At 43.2% G+C, this 20,194-nt stretch overlaps 1 protein-coding gene across 1 annotated transcript in view; it reads left to right on the top strand.

Annotated features, from left to right (window-relative positions):
• clstn2 (calsyntenin 2) overlaps nt 1–20,194 on the top strand; it is a 530,962-nt gene that overhangs the window by 499,135 nt on the left and 11,633 nt on the right. The window contains exons 11-14 of the mRNA XM_033031091.1: nt 5,278–5,444; nt 6,454–6,602; nt 9,648–9,856; nt 18,989–19,153. Of these exons, the coding sequence (XP_032886982.1) occupies nt 5,278–5,444; nt 6,454–6,602; nt 9,648–9,856; nt 18,989–19,153 (690 nt within the window). The remainder of the gene's footprint in view (nt 1–5,277; nt 5,445–6,453; nt 6,603–9,647; nt 9,857–18,988; nt 19,154–20,194) is intronic.

The following is a 20,194-nucleotide window of genomic DNA, read 5'->3' as shown; positions in this document are numbered from 1 at the left end:
CGTACAGCCATAATCAGGTACGAACCCAGGTCTCTGGTGCTGTAAAGCAACAACTACACCGCTGCACCACTGTGTCACCCTTTGTAGAAACAAGGAACTGTGGATGCTGGTTTACAAAAAACCCCAACAATGTGCTGGTGTAACTCAGCAGGTCACTCTGGAGAAGATGGATAGATGTTGTTTTGGGTCGAAACCCTTCTTCAGACTGATTGTTGGGGGGGGGGGGGGGGGGGGGGTAATAGGTGAACATAGGTGAAGGGGATTATGATGGCTGATGGATGGACAAAGGCGGGAGATGAAAAATACGTCTGCACAAAAGGATTGGAGTAGCAAATTGTTAAGACAGAGGAAGGAATGTATGTGGACGGGTGAGGGGAGAAAAAGGTGCAGGTCTAGTTAGGACACAGGGGCGGTGGGGGGGGAGGGGGTAGGTGGAAGAGAGGTACAGGAAATCTGTTTGTTCTGCACCACCAAAGTATTGGGCCTGTCAACCTACCGAAGATGTACAATGCATGCAGTTTGTGATACTTTGAATGCTGAGGCCACCTAGTGTTAGTAGGTAGCAAAGACTGGATATTGTTTCAGGGCAAACAAACAAGTTTCAAATTGCAAATTGCATATTAAGGGAAACTTTTATGTTTCATTTTAAATATTAAAATGTATTTAAAATTTAAAAGTTTGGTTATTTCAAAATAGCTTCCTCAATGATTACATGGTATTAAAAAGGATGAAAAAAATTAATGTGAGTGTAGATATTTTAAGTTAAAGGTGTGGCCTGTGCTCCAATTTTGCCAGTGTTTTCGTTCCGTTGAAGCGAGCGGGCAAGATCATCTCTGACCCCTCTCACCCTGGCCACAAACTCTTTGAATCACTTCCGTCTGAAAGGCGACTCCGGACTGTGAAAGCTGCCACAGCCATACATAAAAACAGTTTTTATCCACGAGTAGTTGCTCTACTCAACAGCCAAAAATCTGTAGCCTCCCTTTGATCTGGTATTTTGTTGGTTCACATGCTTGATCAATGGTGTTTTATCATTAATGTTTTATTATTATTATTAATGTTTAGTGTTTTCTGAGTCATTCGTAACTGTCACTGTATGTCATGTTGTTACTTGTGGGCGGAGCATCAAGGCAAATTCCTTGTATGTGAATACTTGGCCAATAAACTTACTTACTTACTTACATTCCTTGTCCCAAATGTATACAGGCACTATCCCCCAACTCTTTCCCTGCCTCCGTTACATTGGCGAGACCAAGCGTAGACGCGGCGACCGTTTTGCTGAACACTTGCGTTTGGTCCACCAAGGCCTCCAATGATCTCTAGGCTGTAAACCATTTTAACCCCTTCTCATTCCCACACTGACCTTTCTATCCTGGGCTTCTTCCAGTCCTACAGTTAGGCCAGAGGTAGACAAAAATGCTGGAGAAACTCAGCGGGTGCAGCAGCATCTATGGAGCGAAGGAAATAGGCAACGTTTCGGGCTAAAACCCTTCTTCAGACTGATGTAGGGTGGGGGAGGGGGTGGCGGGGAGAAGAAAGGAAAAAGGAAGAGCAGGAGCCCGAGGGCTGAGGGAGAGCTGAGAAGGAGAGGAGACATCAAGGGCTACCGGAAATTGGAGAAGTCAATGTTCATGCCGCTAGGGTGCAGACTGCCCAAGTGAAATATGAGGTGCTGCTCCTCCAATTTCCGGTGGTGCTCACTCTGGCCAAAGTGAGGCCATGCACAAATTGGAGAAACAGCAGTCCATATTCCGCTTGGATGACATAACCCAACAGTTTAAACATTGAATTCTACAGTTTTAAGTAAACAACCCCCCCCCCCACGTCCCTTTCCGTCTATATTCCTTCCTCTGGTGTCACATTTCATGCCTCTTCTATACTTAGCTCCTCATCTCACACTTTTTATCTTTTCATTTCTGGCATTTGACCACACTAATCAAAAAAAAACCCTTGCCTGTATCCACCTATCACTTGCCAGTATTGTTGATTTTTAAGAAAATTACCATGATATATTCACTCACGTTTTCAACTAGTGCCAATCGCTCAAATCAATATAGTACTTTGGATATCGCACCCCTCCACCACATCCTCCAAGCAAAATCCACCTCCCTTTGAAGAAGTGTAGACTGATTTTAAGTAACTTACTTTAAATAATTGCTAACTAATGTTGAGTGCAATAGATGAGCAATGTGTTAAAGTGTTCATCGTGCGTTACAAAGTTTGCATGATGTCTCTGTCAGAAACAATGGCCAAAGGTTAATCGTGCATCAGACTTCCCTCACCTCCTTTCAGCTTTAACAGAAATGATGACCCTCTGTTTCTGATATTGAATGGGAATGAAGGGGAAATTGAAGTAATGCTATTCCATGGGCATGGTAAACGTGGAATTATATTTCATCCACTTAGCATTCCAAAAGCGTACATATGTGCCTCCAATACAAGATAAGATATTATGAAAATTCTGATCAACTGTGGCTTGAGCTTTAAGAACAAATATCAATTTGACACAGTAAGTGTTAGCAAATGAGTAATAATTGTTCACATAATCTTAATACATCAACTTTATTTAAGCATGAATGAATTGCATTACGCGGCTATTGTGCAGGATCCTGATCAACACTTTAGCTGTTTCTCTGGCAACATAGTCACCACTTTCACCAATAATTCTTAATAAATATTTTTTCATGTGAGGAATATGGATATTCTATTAGTTTTAAATGATACCCAGCATGTGTTATTTAATAAAATAATAACATAAAAATCATATCAATTAGCTTGCGAGCCTGAAAACATTAACACATTATATGTGTAAGTAGGAACTGCAGAGTAACTCAGCAGGACAGGCAGCATCTCTGGAGAACACATTATGTGTCATTAAACGTGAGTACACTGGCTGGGACTAATCTGACCAGCAAAGACCCTTCTTCAGACTTCCGTTCAGAAAAAGGGTCTTGACCCGAAACGTCACCCATTCCTTCTCTCCAGAGATGCTGCCTGGCCTGCTGAGTTACTCCAGTTTTCTGTGTCTATCTTCTCATTTTGATACATTCCACAGTAAAAATTGAAAGCAATTATTGTGTTTTCAAAGCCCCCACGTGTTTCTGTATGTTAACATATGATTTGAATTAGATTTAGAAACATAGAAAATAGGTGCAGGAGTAGGCCATTCGGCCCTTCGAGCCTGCACCGCCATTCGATATGATCATGGCTGATCATCCAACTCAGTATCCTGTACCTGCCTTCTCTCCATACCCCCTGATCCCTTTAGCCACAAGGGCCACATCCAACTCCCGCTTAAATATAGCCAATGAACTGGTCTCAACTACCTTCTGTGGCAGAGAATTCCAGAGATTCACCACTCTCTGTGTGAAAAATGTTTTCCTCATCTCGGTCCTAAAAGATTTCCCCCTTATCCTTAAACTGTGACCCCTTGTTCTGGTCTTCCCCAACATCGGGAACAATCTTCCTGCATCTAGCCTGTCCAACCCCTTAAGAATTTTGTAAGTTTCTATAAGATCCCCCCTCAATCTTCTAAATTCTAGCGAATACAAACCGAGTCTATCCAGTCTTTCTTCATATGAAAGTCCTGACATCCCAGGAATCAGTCTGGTGAACCTTCTCTGTACTCCCTCTATGGCAAGAATGTCCATTTAGTCTCCATGTTGCATGAAGCCTTGGGTGTATAAACTCAGAGCTCAGTTTTAACATTGACCAAGTCCTGAAGGTAAGAAGAATGGATTACTGAAAATCTGCCTTCATAAATGCTTCATTTCAGCTAGTTTAGGTATTAAATAAAAACAGAATAAGCTTAAAATATCTAGCAGGTAATGCTATCAAATTTAGCTTGGCTGATTCAGATATTTAAGAGAAGAAAAGCTGAAGCAATATTGTACGCAATGCAAAGTTAGACTTTAGACTTTAGAATTACATTACAGAAACAGTCCCATCATTACGATAGTACCTGCCTCAACTACCTCCGGTGGCAGCTAGATTTAAAACTTTAGACTTTAGAGATACAGCATGTATTCAGGCCCTTTGGCCCACCAGTCTGTGCCGACCCACGATCGCCCCATGCACTAGCACTATCCTACAACAATTTCACCAAAACCAATTAACCTTTAAACCTGCACCTGTCTTTGGAGTGTGGGAGGAAACCGGAGCATCCGGAGAAAACCCACGCGGTCACAAGGAGAACGTACAAACTCCATACAGACAGCACCCGTAGTCAGGATTGAACCCGGGTCTCTGGCATTGTAAGGCACCAACACTATCGGTGCCCCACCGTGCTGCCTTAATTTATGGACAATGTCAAAGGGACCTAAATTAATGCTGGTGTCTGACTCTGCCATTAATTGACATGTCATATTTCACTTGGACAGTTTACATCCCAGTGGTATGAATATTGATTTCTCTCATTTCAAGTACCCCTTGCATTCCCTCACTCTCCGTCCTTCCCCCAACCTAGTCATCCTTCACTGTTCGTATCCATTGGGTATCACCTCCTCCACAGCCAACAATGGACCATTGTGGGCTCCACCTTTGCTTGGTCATAGGTGCCGGCTCTGATTTGTTCTACACCTTTCATACCTCTAGTTTCCCTCTCCTTGAATCTCAGTCCGAAGAAGAGTATCACCCCGAAATGTCACCTATTCCTTTTCTCCAGATATACTGCTTGACCTGCTGAGTTACTCCAGCATTTAGTGTCTATCTTCTGCCATTAATTGACTCAGGTTGGGTTTTAATCAGGCACTTTAAAGTGCAATAACTTTTTTTTTCCTCTGGAAAGGCTTAGCCAAACTGAACACAGCATATTTCCATGGACAATCTGTTTCCGAAGCGCCTGTTCCCGCGGTGTATGACTTTATGACTATATGAGAATGTGAAATGATGCATTATTTGCTAATACAGAATATTCATATACCACAGGATTGTTTCAAATCTATTAACAGTTCTACATAAAACACTGGCAGTGTGGAATAACTCTTCAGCAAGAACTGCTCAATGTAATTCAAGCTGATGAACTAAAAGGCCATTTGAGACAAACGTATTGAGTGTAAAATCTGAGCCAGTGGCAAGACGATCTTTTTGGTTGTACACTGAGATTTAAGATTAGAGTGTTTACATGTACAGTATCACCAAGTAGCACACACGAGCACCACAACACTGCACGATTATCCGTGGTAAAGACGGTAGTGCGTTGGTTGTTATGAAAGACGACCGAGCTTCAGTTATGCCTGCATTTTATCAACATGAATTATTTTTTAATTTTATTCTCAGGCGGGGAGATTCTGAAGCCGCAGTTTGCCCAGTTTTTCCACGGGAGCCTTGCAGGCTTATCTATTCGTCCAGGCAAGATCGAGAGTCGGAAAGTTATCTCCTGCTTGCAGACCTGCAAAGAAGGCTTGGATATTAATTCCTTGGAGAGTCTTGGTAAAGAAATCAAGGTGAGGCATTATGGTGGCTCATCGCTACTGATGGAGAGGTTTCCTTTAATTTGCACAATTGATCATTAAAGTTTAACGCATGTAAATCTAATTCAATAAAAATAATTGATGGGAGCGCAAAACATTCATATTATATCATTTGTATTGACAAATAATTTTAGTTTATATTAATTGATATTTAAAATGTACTTTTGTTGAGCCATACTATATTACATACTTCACTTTTGTTGAGACATACTATATTACATAGTTCAGTGATGCGAGCACCATGGCCAGTTTATTTTGCTGTGCTAAGTAGAGTCATTCCAAGTTCATAGAGACTCTACTGACATTAGAGATCCAGCGTGGAAACAGGCCCTTCGGCCCACCAAGTCCATGCTGACCAACAATCTCCCGTTCACACCAGCTCTATCCTACACACTGGGGACAATTTACAGAAGCCAATTAACCCACAAACCTGCATGTGTTTGGGATGTGGGAGGAAGCCAGAGCAACTGAAGAAAACCCACACACTCACGTGGAGTATGTACAAACTCCCTACAGACGGTAAACATAGAAACATAGAAAATAGGTGCAGGAGTAGGCCATTCAGCCCTTCGAGCCTGCACCGCCATTCAATATGATCATAGCTGATCATCCAACTTAGTATCCTGTACCTGCTTTCTCTCCATACCCCCTGATACCTTTAGCCACAAGGGCCACATCTAACTCCCTCTTAAATATAGCCAATGAACTGGCCTCGACTACCCTCTGTGGCCGAGAGTTCCACAGATTCACCACTCTCTGTGTGAAAAATGTTTTTCTCCGTACCCATAGTCAGAATCAAACCCGAGTCCCTGGCGCTCTGAGGCAGCAACTCTACTACTGTGGCACCCTATTGATCTAAATGAATTAACATTTAATTAGAAAGGAAAGATTTATTTCGATGAAATCTTTACTTTTGATCAAATTAGAGTGTACGACTGGTGTTTACATAATGTGAATTAATTTTGTTTTTTTGTTCTGGTAGTTTCATTTTAACCCAGCCCAGTCAAACCTGGTCATGGAAGGAGATGACATCGACACCATAAATAGAGCAATGCAGTTGGTAGCATACATTAACTCAAGACAATTTCCAACTCCTGGAATTCGACGCTATTCAATATCCACCCAAGTGCAGTAAGTCATTTGTCAATGAGTCTCTAGGTTATGTTTGTTGTAATAAAAGGGTAGTTGAGTCAAAGGCTATTTGGAAGGCCTGTCTTTCCTGAACATAAAGGCAGAATGGATTATTCTTTATTATTAAAATAATGCTTGAGCGAGAAAGGAATAGATCCAATCGCAGTATTTTAAAGCTAAACAAGGGCACTTGTGACAGCACGGTGAACTGGCAAATTAGGAGAATGAGTTGCAATACCAGGAATTGTAAGGAGATCTGCACGCACACCTACAAAAAGGAAAATCCCTAGATGAGAATCTATCCCCCATAGTTATAATTAAGCAAATAAATATGTCAAGTCAGAAGTTTGTGCGTAGTGTGAAGTAACAGCAAATGACAAAAAGATTAATGAAACAAAAATCTGAAATGTCAGATAAAGCTAGCTGGAAATATGTAAACGTATGGTGTTTGTGTAGATATTTAGGATATAAATGTCCGCACAGTGAACATTGGTCTGTGAGAGAGAGTCTGATAAATTAATAATGGAAAACAACAAATTGGCAGATGAAGTAAACTTCTGTTTTAGCTTAAAGGATGCACAACATCCACAGAGATAGCTACAAACCAGGTATTAGAAGGGACAAATAGTGGTGAATTGCAATCACCAGGAAAGTGGTACAGAGAAGTGGTGTAACAAGTCCTTGGGTATTGATGGACTTCATTCTAGGGGCTTAAAAGATGTGGCTAGAGAAATTATTTTTGATTTAGTCCAAAATGCACTAGATCAGGTACAATTCCATTTGGAAGATCATAACTCCTTTATTTAAAAAGGGAGAAGAAAAAAAGCAGGCTATTACATGCCAGCCGGTTTAACGCCTCTCATCAGTAAAAAGTCAGCAGCTATTATTGAAGATGTTGCAACAGCACCTAGAAAAAAGTCGTCAAATGTTTTTGTGAAGAAAAATATTCAATCAATTTATTGGACTTATTTGAAGCAGTAACATACTGGGAACCAATGATGTACCAGATTTAAATTTACAAAAGGCATTTGACAAAGTGCTGCAGCAAAGGTTTATAGTGTAAATGGTATTATTTTGACATGAGTAAAAGATTGGTTGACTGCCAGCAAAATGTGACATGTGGTATTCCATAGGGATCAGCATTGGTATCTCCAATGTTTTCAGCTTATATTGACATGTCTGAAGGCACTGAACACATGGTTGCTAAATTTGCTGATAAAGCAAAGAGATATAGGAAAGTAAATGTTGTGGAAAGGGCTGAATGAGATTATGATGCAGTATATGTGTGTAGCAAGGAACTGCAGATGCTGGTTTATACCATGGATAGACAAAAAGTGCTGGAGTAACTCAGCAGGTCAGGCAGCATCGCTGGAGAAAAAGGATGGGTGATGTTTCAGGTCAGGACCCATCTTCAGGTTGGACTGGGTCTGAAGACGGGCGCCAACCCGAAACGTCACCTCCACCGTTTTTCTCCAGAAATGCTGCCTGATCAGCTGAGTTACTCCAGCACTTTACGCTTATAATGCAGGATAGATGTGTTAAATAAATGGGCAAATCTCTGGCAATTGGGGCAGAATTTGGAAAAGTGGGAACTTGTTCATTTTAGGAGGAAAGATAGGAAAGATGGAAGTATGATATCTAAAAGTTAGGAATTTCCAGTGCTCTGAGATGCGGATGAATCTGGATATCCTAGTGCATGACTCACAACAAACTAGTACACAGGTACAGAAAGTCGATAAGAAAGCTACTAGGTTGATTGCCAGGGCAATTGAGATTGTGCTACAGCAACATAGGACATTGGTGAGACTTCATCTCTGAGTACTATTGGACAGTTTTGGTCTTTTATTTAAGGAAAGACGTTAAGGTGTTGGAAGTGCTTTCCTGGGTAGGCTGGAATGTGGAGCTGAGGTTACAGTCTGAGACATCAGAGCAGGTTTGAAGGCCCAAGTCATTGAATTCTTGATTTGTCTACAAGTTTCTAATTGAAGTTTTAAACTGTCCCTTAACATGGATTTCAATACTTTTCTCACCGCTGAAGTTAACCTGACTAGCTTGGAATTAGCTTGTCTGAAGCAGGGTCTTGACCCAAAACGTCACCCATTCCTTCTCTCCAGAGATGTTGCCTGTCCCGCTGATTTACTCCAACATTTTGTGTCTACTTTCGATTTTAACCTCCGGCAGACGTTACAAGGCCTTCTACGCCCGTACCTCCAGACTCAGAAACAGCTTTATTCCAAGAGCTATAGCGGCTCTGAACCGGCCCTGCTGAGTGCCCCCCATCCTCCCCTGGACTGTCTCCCTCAGATGGTCACGACACACAGCTTATTTATTTATTTTACTTTTCTTTTTCATCGGTTGGAGCTGCGTACTAAATCTCGTTGCACTGACGTGCAATGGCAATAAAATATATTATTATTATTATTATTATTATTATTGTTATTATTATTATTATTATTATTATTATTATCTACAGTTCATTCCGACAGACCTGCCATTATTACGTTTATTCGGGCATAACATGCAGTCTATTGATATGCAAAATCTATTCATAGCAACCATGGTGTTAAATGTATTACTAACTAGAAAGGTGTTCTGAAATAGGGTCCCGACCCAAAATGTTGCCATCCCATGTCCTAAGCTGCTGAGCTATTCCAGCACTTTGGGTTCTAGAAAGGTGGCGACTTCAAACAATAGAAATAGCAAAGCGCTGCTTGTTCTGTTGCTAATTTAAATCAATGCTAAATGACCAATTGGTTGTTAAGGTCACCCATGATATCTGAAGACAAGATTCAGGAAACGGATAAATCTGTGTTATGTTAATTCCCCTGGAAATGAAAAATGACAGAAATCAGGATTTAGAGGATTTCGAAGTTGAGTTGAGAAAGAGTGACTCCAGCAAGGATAATTGGAAAGAATTTGATCTCGAAATGCCCGCTGCTGTCTGAAGCAACTATTTATAAATATAATTAACTTCTCCAGGGAAGCATGCTCTAGATTGGAAGGTAGTGGATGATTTACTGATACGGTTTTTTTAAATCTCTGAAGGTGTTTCGGTGAAGACACTTGCATCAGTGTCTCAGATATCGATGGGTACATTGTGGTCCTTCAGCCAGTTGAACCAAAGATCACCATCAGTGGATTGGATCATTTTTCAAGACCAGCGTCAGAGTTTGAAAGCAGCAGAGGTGTTGTACTATTCCCAGGCTTGAGGATTGTTAGCACTGTTCGAAAAGGAGAACATGAAGATGGCAAAGGTTGGTCGATTTCTCAATTTGGGGACCAAATATAATATAATATTAATATATCTATATCTGTATCTATACCTATCTATATATATATATAAATAAAACATATATAATAAAATAAAACAAGTAATGTGGAGATAGAGAAATCAGTGAAAATAAAAAATGTATCGTGTGAATAGCCCTGAAACACCAAAATCATTTTCACTGAGCACATATTTCAACAACCTTAAACTTACTAACTTCAATCATTTAAATCGCAATTTACTTATCATAGAAAATAGGTTATATTTTAAGCAAATCATTCCCGTTAATGAGTCGGTAGACAAAAATGCTGGAGAAACTCAGCGGGTGAGGCAGCATCTATGGAGCGAAGGAAATAGGCAACGTTCTGGGTCGAAACCCTTCTTCAGACTGATGAGAGGGTGATGGGGGGGGGGGGGGGGGGGGGGGAGAAGAAAGGAAGAAATGGAGCCAGTGGGCTGAGAGAGAGCTGAGAAGGGGAGGAGAAAGTAGGGACTACCTGAAATTAGAGAAGTCAATGTTCATACCGCTGGGGTGTAAACTACCCAAATGAAATATGAGGTGCTGCTCCTCCAATTTACGGTGGTACTTACTCTGGCTATGGAGGAGACCCAGGACAGAAAGGTAGGATTCGGAATGGGAGGGGGAGTTGAAGTGCTGAGCCACCGGGAGAACAGGTTGGATATTGCGAACCGAGCGGAGGTGTTTAGCGAAGCGATCGCCAAGGCTACGCTTGGTCTCACCGTTGTAGAGCAGCTGACACCTAGAGCAGCGGAAGCAATAGATGAGGTTGGAGGAGGTGCAGGTGAACCTCTCCTGCACCTGGAAAGACTGCTTGGGTTCTTGAATGGAATCAAGGGGGGAAGTAAAGCGACAAGTGTAGCATTTCTTGCAGTTGCAAGGGAAAGTGCCCAGAGAGGGGGTGGTTCGGGTGGGAAGGGACAAATTGACCAGGGAGTTATGGACGGAGCGGAAAGCAGACAGGGGAGGAGATGGGAAGATGTGGCCAGTGGTGGGATCACGTTGGAGGTGGCGAAAATGTTGAAGGATTATTTGTTGTATGTGACGACTGGTAGGGTGGAAGGTGAGGACAAGGGGGACTCTGCCCTTGTTACAAGTGGGGGGGATGGGGAGTGAGTGCAGAGTCACGGGATATAGAAGAGACCCTGGTAAGAGCAGGTCTACACAGCGGTATGAACATTGACTTCTCTAATGTCAGGTAGTCCCTCCTTTCTCCTCCCCTTCTCAGCTCTCCCTCAGCCCACTGGCTCCACCTCTTCCTTTCTTCCCCCCCCCCCCCCCCCACCCACACATCAGTCTGAAGAAGTGTTTTGACCTGAAACGTTGCCTATTTCCTTCGCTCCATAGATGCTGCCTCAGCCGATGAGTTTCTCCAGGATTTTTGTCGACCTTCGATTTTCCAGCATCTGCAGTTCCTTTTTAAACAACCCATTAATGAGTATATAGGATGGAACTGCAGATGCTGGTTTACACCGAAGATAAACACAAAATGCTGGAGTAACTCAACGGGTCAGGCAGCATCTCTGGGGTGAAGGAACAGGTGACTTTTCGGGTCGAGACCCTTCGTCAGACCGAGAGTCAGGGGAGAGGGAAACCTGAGGTGTGAAAAAGAACAAATCAAGGCCAGCAAGGATGATCAAGGAGAGGTGGATCCTGAATGGTCTATTGTTGGCTGTGGAGAAGGTGATAACAAGGATACGATACGATAGAAACATGAAATTAAAGTGAGGAGTGGAAAAGATTGGGGGTGTGCAAAGACTGGGATGGGGGGGGGGGGGAAGGGGGTCAATCTCGGTCTACCCCACGACTGAAGGGGGAGGAGTTGTACAGTTTGATAGGCTCAGGGAAGAAAGATCTCCTGTGGCGTTCTGTCCTGCATCTTGGAAGGCAAGGAGGTATGAACAGTGAAACTAAGCAGGTCGGCCGTGAAACTAGTGGAGCGACTAGGGTGGGGGTGGCTCACGTTAGATATGTGCTAATATTTCTGTTTCTTGCTTTGAATATGTTATGCCTCCGAGAATGACACATGGTCCCGATGTGTTTTGATGCGGCAATTCAAGCTTTAAGATGAATGGCCGTTGCTGCAATGGGAACTTCTATCCATTGGGAGATGAACTGGATTTCAATATCACTTTTTATTTGTGATACCTACGTGTACTTTTGTTTTCTTTCATTCTTCTCAGCTTCTAATATTCTATCTGACTCTCCTTGCCCCATGAAAACCTGAGGGAGGCCAAGGTTGAAAGGATGAGCCCCCTCGATGAGCAGGTTAAGAATTAGCTCAGGCTAATCCTGAATTGTGCTTTAAATTAAATGACAGTTCAAAGGCAGTGAAAAGCCTCCACAAAGACAAGGTGCTGGGAAAAATATGTTGCTTTACCTCCTAACTTCAACGGCATGGGAATATAGGAAATAAGAAATAGGTTCATGTCATAGGAGCAGAATTAGGCCATTCGGCCCATCGGGTCTACTCTGCCATTCAATCATGGCTGATCTATCTTTCCCTTTCAACCCTGCCTTCTCCCTATAACCTTAGATTCGTGGCGGCACCTGGTGGCAACCCAAGGGCACACCGAACCCTCGGCTCTAGAGGGCGGTGTCATGGTGTGGGAGGCACTAGTCACGGGGTCGGTACCTGAGTTGGTATTTAAGGTTGGGCAACGCCCGTGTTTGAGGAGGAGTAGGGAGCTGTACTGGAGAGAATAAACACGTCTCATGCACACAACTCGTGTCCGAATAGTTTTTGGCTGGACTCCCGCAAGCCCCCGCCACAAGGCATCTGTACTCAAGAACCTGCCAACCTTTAAAAACACACAATTAGCTGGATTCCACAGCCATCTGTGGCAATGAATTCCACAGAGTCACAACCCTCTGGCAAAAGTCATTCCTCCTTCATCTCCTTTCTAAAGAAAAATAAATTTAAACTGTCACATAAGGGCCATTAGAAATGCATGTAAACAAAACAAATGTTGAAGCAGCTGACTTGTGCTATCAGTATAATACATTGGTAGAGTAGCTGCCTTACAGCCCATGCAGCGCCAGAGACCCGGGTTCGATCCCGACTACAGGTGCTCTCTGGACAGCATTTGTACCTCTCCATGTGACCACGTGGGTTTTCACAGAGATCTTCGGTTCCCTCCCACACTCCAAACACATACAGGTTTGTAGGTTAATTGGCTTAGGTTTGAATGCTTCGTATAAGTGTAAATTGTCCCTAGTGTGTGTAGGCTTGTGTTAAAGTGCAGACTCGGTGGGCCTGTTTCCATGCTGTATCTCTAAACTAAACTAAACTAGAGGGCGAGAATGATTATTTTCACCAGTAAAGTGAGAGAGAGTGAGGGACACTGGTGATTTGACTGGTGTCTGTACTTGGGTGCCATTTGTTAGAAGAGTTTTATTGGAAACTGGACAAACATTGTTTTATTGAACAATCGTTAACAATTAAGAGGGTAAAAGTAGCATCTGATAAAAGGATAGAGTTCGCCCCAGTGACCTGGCCTATATTTATCCCTCAATCAGTGGAACAAGAGCAGATTGAACTAATCTGCTCTCTGGTGTTCAATGTGTCTTTGACTTCTGTCTCTGTCAGCTGCACCTCACCTCCTGCTCCTCTGCTGAACTCAATTGTTTTCCAGAGAAAGCAATTCCAGTTCATGTTATAGGAGCAGAATTAGGCCATTCAGTCTGCTCCGCCATTCAATCATGGCTGATTTATCTTTCCCTCTCAACCCCATTCTCCTGCCTTTTCCCCATAACCTCTGACACCCGTACTAATCAAGTCTATTTAACCTCTCCCTGTAGCTCTAATCCAGGCATCATCATTCTGGTAAACTTCCCTTGCAGCCTCCACATCTTTCCTGTAACGGGACGACTGGAACTACACGCAATACTCCAAATGCGGCCGAACCAAAGTCAAAAGTCAATAGACAATAGGTGCAGCAGTAGGCCATTCGGCCCTTCGAGCCAGCACCGCCATTCAATGTGATCATGGCTGATCATCCCCAATCAGTACCCCGTTCCTGCCTTCTCCCCGTATCCCCTGACTCCGCTATTTTTAAGAGCCCTATCTAGCTCTCTCTTGAAAGCATTCAAGTCTGATAAAGCTGCATCATAACCTGCTGACTCTTCTATTCAATGTAAAATAATATCAGGTGTATTTTTTTCTTTTGGTAAGATTTTTAATTATGGTAACAATAGGCTAATTAAAATTTGAGAGATTGTGAGTGAATTAGCACAAAGTGAGGAAATGGAAGATACTGTGCACTTGTCAGGTGTGAAGTCAAAAGAACATGTTAGGTTATGAACCATGGATATCATCCATATCTCTCTGACAGGGAAATTATATAAGCTCTTCTGCCCAAGAGGGAATATTTCAGCTTAATGTGGAACTCTATCCAGCCAGGCTGGGTATGAACTGACAAGAGTCACCCAACTGAATAAAAGCAATTTGATGAGGAAGGAGAGATTTATATTTTGGGGGTTTCATCTACTTATACACATGGCAGATGAAACATGGCATATGTGATGTTGGTGTTCCGGTTTTAATGTAATCATTTATATCACGAGATTAACAGCACTTATTGTAGAAGTTCCCAGTGACTGCATCAGTGGTGAAGGCCAGAATGATAAATTAGGGTGGCACAGCGGTAGAGTTGCTGCCTTACAGCGCCAGAGGCCAGGGTTCAATCCCTGTCTATGGGTGTTGTCTGTACAGAGACTGTACGCTCTCCCCGTGACCTGCGTGGGTTTTCCCCGGGTGCTCCGGTTTCCTCCCACACTCCAAAGACGTACAGGTTAATTGGCTTCAGTAATATTGTAATTTGTCCCTCATGTGTGTGTGTGTGTGTGTAGGATAGTGATAATGTATGGAGATTGCTGGTAGGCGCGGACTCAGTGGGCCGAAGGGCCTGTTTTCTGCACTATTTCTCTAAACTAAACTAAATTGTCCTGACACCACAAGCTTTTTTTATTTCATAAAATACGTTCAAGTTAGCTGGCAACTATTTTTCAGCATCTTCATGAGAGATACTGAGATTGAAGAGTCTGCAAGTTAGTAAAATAGTAAAATAATTATAATCTTGTTCTGGCAAATAAAATATTTCAAAGTAAAGTGAATTCCTATATGATTCGGATAGCAGAACCAAAGACAGTAGATCCATGTTTACCTAGTCGAGTGGCATTGTAGGTTGTGAGATGAATGGGCAGAATACAGAGATGTTTCAAGGGAATACAAACAAGCTAAGTACACAAATGAGAACATGGCATCTGGAAAGTGAAAGCATGTGAGGTCATACATTTGATTCAGAGAATGAGATCTTTGTTCTATGAGCGATTAGCAAACTTTCCTATAGACTTCTGAGATTAAAGGGATAAGAGTTGATCTCACTTGAATGGGTAGTTGCAGAGTTGATATCTAGAACCAAGAGTCACAGCATCAACATTAGTGTATCAATCGTTCAGATTGTGGTGAACCGTTGGAATTCCATATCCCGTGGAGACTCATTTGTCGAGTTCATTCAAGGCAGGAATCGATTGATTTTTAAGTATTAGAGGAAAGAGAGTTAAGGTCGAAGGTGGCACTGCGGTAAAAGATCAGCCATGATCTTAATAACAGAGCAGGCTCGGAGAGCTGAATGGTTTCCTCCTGCTTCCAGCTTCTTACGTTTTTACATGATGGTTTTTGAGGAGCCAGATCTAGCCAAAGTGAAAGCAGTAACGGAAGTGCTAAATCCAACAACAAAATGTAACACTTTTTGGAATTCATTAACTATCAGAATTAGTTCCTGCTGAATTTGAGTGTGATATGCGAACTACTTGGAACAGCTGGCAAAGAAGCACTGCTTTATTTGTGGCAGTACATGTTGCTACAGCTTACCTGCACCTCTTAAAAACTTAACGAGATTTACAACTTAAAAAAGTAATAATTAGTAAAAGATTACTAAAGTTTAAAAATAATGAAATGTATTAACGAAATTAGGTCTCGGATCCATAAACCTCTTAAGCAGGTTATAGGACAATGATCTGTCATAAACAATAACAGAGTGGCACAGAGTTACCGCCAGAGTTCGATCCTGACTATGGGCGCTGTCAGTACAGAGTTCTCCCTGTGACCACATGGGCTTTCTTCAGGTGCTCTGGTTTCCTCCCACATTCCAAAGACGTACAGGTTAATTGGCTGCTGTCAATTGTGTAGGATAGAACTGGTGTATGGGTGAATGATGAATGCCACAGATTTGGTGGGTCGATGGTACAGTTTGAAACTGTACCTATAAACTAAACTAAAGCAACAGCAAGGAACGATATGCATTCTGGCACACTGGCATCTGGAAAGTGGCACACTGTCTACAAACAAAACCATTGCTAAGAAGTGTATATGGAAGTGTACATGTATTCAGTTGACAAGTATTCGGTGTGGACAAGTTGGGCCTGTTTCCATGCTTTATGACTATGACAGAGTACCTATTGCAGATATAGTGTAGGAAAGCATATCAATGGTGTCTCATTCTGTTGAATACATCAAGTTCAAGTGAGTTTATTGTTATGTGTCCCTGTATAGGACAATGAAATTCTTGCTTTGCTTAAGCACACAGAAAATAGTAGGCATTTACTACAAAACAGATAAATGTGTCCATATACCATGATATAAATATATACACACATGAATAAATAAACAGGTAAAGTGCAAATAACAGAAAGTGGTTATTAATAATCAGAGTTTTGTCCGAGCCAGGTTTAATAGCCTGATGGCTGTGGGGAAGTAGCTATTCCTGAACCTGGTTGTTGCAGTCTTCAGGCTCCTGTACCTTCTACCTGAAGGTAGCAGGGAGATGAGTGTGTGGCCAGGATGGTGTGGGTCTTTGATGATACTGCCAGCCTTTTTGAGGCAGCGACTGCGATAAATCCCCTCGATGGAAGGAAGGTCAGAGCCGATGATGGACTGGGCAGTGTTTACTACTTTTTGTAATCTTTTCCTCTCCAGGGCGCTCAAATTGCCGAACCAAGCCACGATGCAACCGGTCAGCATGCTCTCTACTGTGCACCTGTAGAAGTTAGAGAGAGTCCTCCTTGACAAACCGACTCTCCGTAATCTTCTCAGGAAGTAGAGGCGCTGATGAGCTTTTTTGATAATTGCGTTAGTGTTCTCGGACCAGGAAAGATCTTCAGAGATGTGCACGCCCAGGAATTTGAAGTTCTTGACCCTTTCAACCATCGACCCGTTGATATAAATTGGGCTGTGGGTCCCCCTCCTACTCCTTCCTATGTCCACAATCAGTTCCTTGGTTTTGCTGGTGTTGAGGGCCAGGTTATTGCGCTGGCACCATATGGACAGTTGCTCGATCTCTCTTCAGTACTCTGACTCATCCCCATCAGTGATACGTCCCACAATAGTGGTGTCGTCAGCGAACTTGATGATGGAGTTCGCACTGTGGTTCGCTACGCAGTCATGGGTATAGAGTGAGTACAGCAGGGGGCTGAGCACGCAGCCTTGAGGTGCTCCCGTGCTGATTGTTATTGAGGCTGACACATTTCCACCAATACGAACAGACTGTGGTCTGTGGACAAGGAAGTCGAGGATCCAGTTGCAGAGGGATGCGCAGAGACCCAGTTCTGCGAGTTTGGTAACCAGTTTGGAGGGGATGATTGTGTGAAATGCCGAGCTGTAATCAATGAATAACAGCCTGACATATGAGTTTTTGTTGTCCAAGTGGTCCAGTGCGGAGTGGAGGGCCAGCGAGATCGCATCCACCGTTGATCTGTTGTGGCGGTACGCGAACTGCAGTGGGTCCAGGTTTTTGTCGAGGTATGAGTTGATTTGCTCCATGATCAACCTCTCAAAGCACTTCATCACCACCGGCGTTAGTGCCACTGGTCGATAGTCATTGAGGCACGTCACCTTACTCTTCTTGGGCACCGGTATAATTGATGCCCTTTTAAAGCAGATGGGGACCTCAGACCTCAGAAGTGAGAGGTTGAAAATGTCCATAAAAACTCCCGCCAGTTGGTCCGCACAGGTTTTTAGAACACGACCGGGTATATCATCAGGACCAGGTGCTTTTCGGGGGTTCACCCCTCTGAAGGATTTCCTGACATCGGCCTCTGTGACTGAGACTGAAATGCCATCACAGCGAATGGGGGATCGGGAAGGCACATCAATATTCTCCCTGTCAAAGCGTGCGTAAAACGCATTGAGCTCGTCAGGGAGTGATGTTACACCGACATTCGAGCTGCCTCCTGGTTTTGCCTTGTAGGAGGTGATTGCATTCAGTCCCTGCCACAGCTGCCGAACATCTGTCTCGTCCTCCAGTTTGGAATAGAAGTCCCTTTTGGCCTTTTTGATGGCCTTACCAAGGTCGTATCTGGACTTCTTGTAGACCACTGTATCATCGGACATGAATGCCCGGTGTCTGGACTTCAGGAGAGTGCAGATCTCAAAGTTCATCCAAGGTTTCTGATTGGGAAACACTCGGAAGGTTTTTGTAGGGATGCAGCCCTCCACACATTTCTTTATGAAGTCTGTAACGACTGTGGCATATTCGTTCAAGTCCGTTGCTGAGTCCTTGAACATTGCCCAGTCGACAGACTCAAAACAGTCCTGGAGTTGTTCTTCTGCCCCCCCCCCCCCCCCCCCCCCCCCCCCCCCCCCCCCCAATACATGTGCATACACTGCATTTTAGACTATGTGGAATGTTTTGTTTTCCTTGTATTTTTCAATGTTTCAAAATGGATGTAGCTCATGTAATATTGGGCACTGTATCTGTAAGGATTGTATCATGTGACTAAATGGTGGAACATAGTCTACTGTAGAGCCTTCCAAAGTCTGTGGAAAGACCAGAGGAAGAAATGATGACCTGATACTGTAAGCCCTTTTATTTAGCAAAGTACTTTGTTGCAAGTTAGGAATACCCCCTCTTATTCTGCACTTCAGAATGAAATGTTGAGATGTATGAGGTTCATTGTCTATGACCCAAGTCAATTAAGTGAAACGATTTGCCATCATTTTTTGTGGCAAGCGTAATGTCTGTATTCTCGTGCAGATTTCAGATTTGACGTGAGGTGCTTGTATGTTCACTAGCATTTTGTTTAAAAATCTTTTTCCAGCCCATCGCGGGTCAGAGGAGATGGTTCACAACCTGGATTACTGCGATATTTTGATCACAGGAGACGAATTAAATACAGAACAGGAATGTCTGGAACTGGAACCAGTGGAATTACATGGGAAACATCTCGAGTTCACTAACTCCACCGCAGGAATGTCGGTTTATGGTAACTGCCAACTCTTTGCTTCAAGCTTTTGTGAATATATTATAGAAACATAGAAACATAGAAAGTAGGTGCGAGAGTAGACCACCAGGTCCGTCGAGCCCGCACCGCCATTCGCTCATGGCTGAACACTAAACAGACACACTTACCCACAAACAGTAGACACAAGACACAGAACACAAGACACTACCCTCCCCTTTATACCGCTATCACCCCTCTCCACCCCAAGAACCTCGTGATCTCCTGGGGGAGGCAAAAAACCGGATAAAAACCCAGGTCCAATTCGGGAAAAAAATCCGGGAAATTCCTCTCCGACCCCAATCCAGGCGATCGACACTTGTCCAGGAGATCACTCAGGTCTTACTATACTAACCATACCTAGGTCCATATCCCTGCCCTCTCCCCGTAGCCCCTTATCCCCTTGGCAGCTAAAAAACCATCTATTTTAGTCTTAAATATATTTAAAGTTTCTGCTTCCACTGCTCCCTGGGGCAGTGAATTCCATAAATTAACCACCCTCTGGGTGAAGAAGTTCTTCCTCATCTCAGTTTTAAAAGAGCCCCCCCTTATTCTGCAACTATGTCCCCTAGTTCTAGTTTCCCCGATCATTGGGAACATCCTCGGTGCATCCACCCGATCAAGGCCCCTCACGATCTTATATGTTTCAATGAGATCGCCTCTCATTCTTCTAAACTCCAAAGAGTAGAGTTCCAGCCTACTTAACCTTTCCTCATATGTCAATCCCCTCATTGCAGGAATTAATCTTGTAAACCTTCGCTGCACTGCCTCCAGGGCTAGTACATCCTTTCTTAAGTATGGACCCCAGAACTGTACACAGTATTCCAAATGTGGTCTCACTAATACTGTGTACAGCTGCAGCAAGACCTCCGTGTTTTTATACTCAATCCCCCTAGCAATAAAGGCCAAAACTCCATTGGCCTTCCTGATTGCTTGCTGCACCTGCATACTAACTTTTAGTGATTCATGTACTACTACCCCTAGATCCCTTTGCGTTGCATTACAACGCAGCTCCTCCTCATTTAG

Source organism: Amblyraja radiata, chromosome 13, assembly GCF_010909765.2.
Source record: "Amblyraja radiata isolate CabotCenter1 chromosome 13, sAmbRad1.1.pri, whole genome shotgun sequence".
NCBI lineage: Eukaryota > Metazoa > Chordata > Chondrichthyes > Rajiformes > Rajidae > Amblyraja > Amblyraja radiata.
Note: the sequence above shows the minus strand (reverse complement) of the source record. Positions and strands in the feature narration are given on the sequence as shown.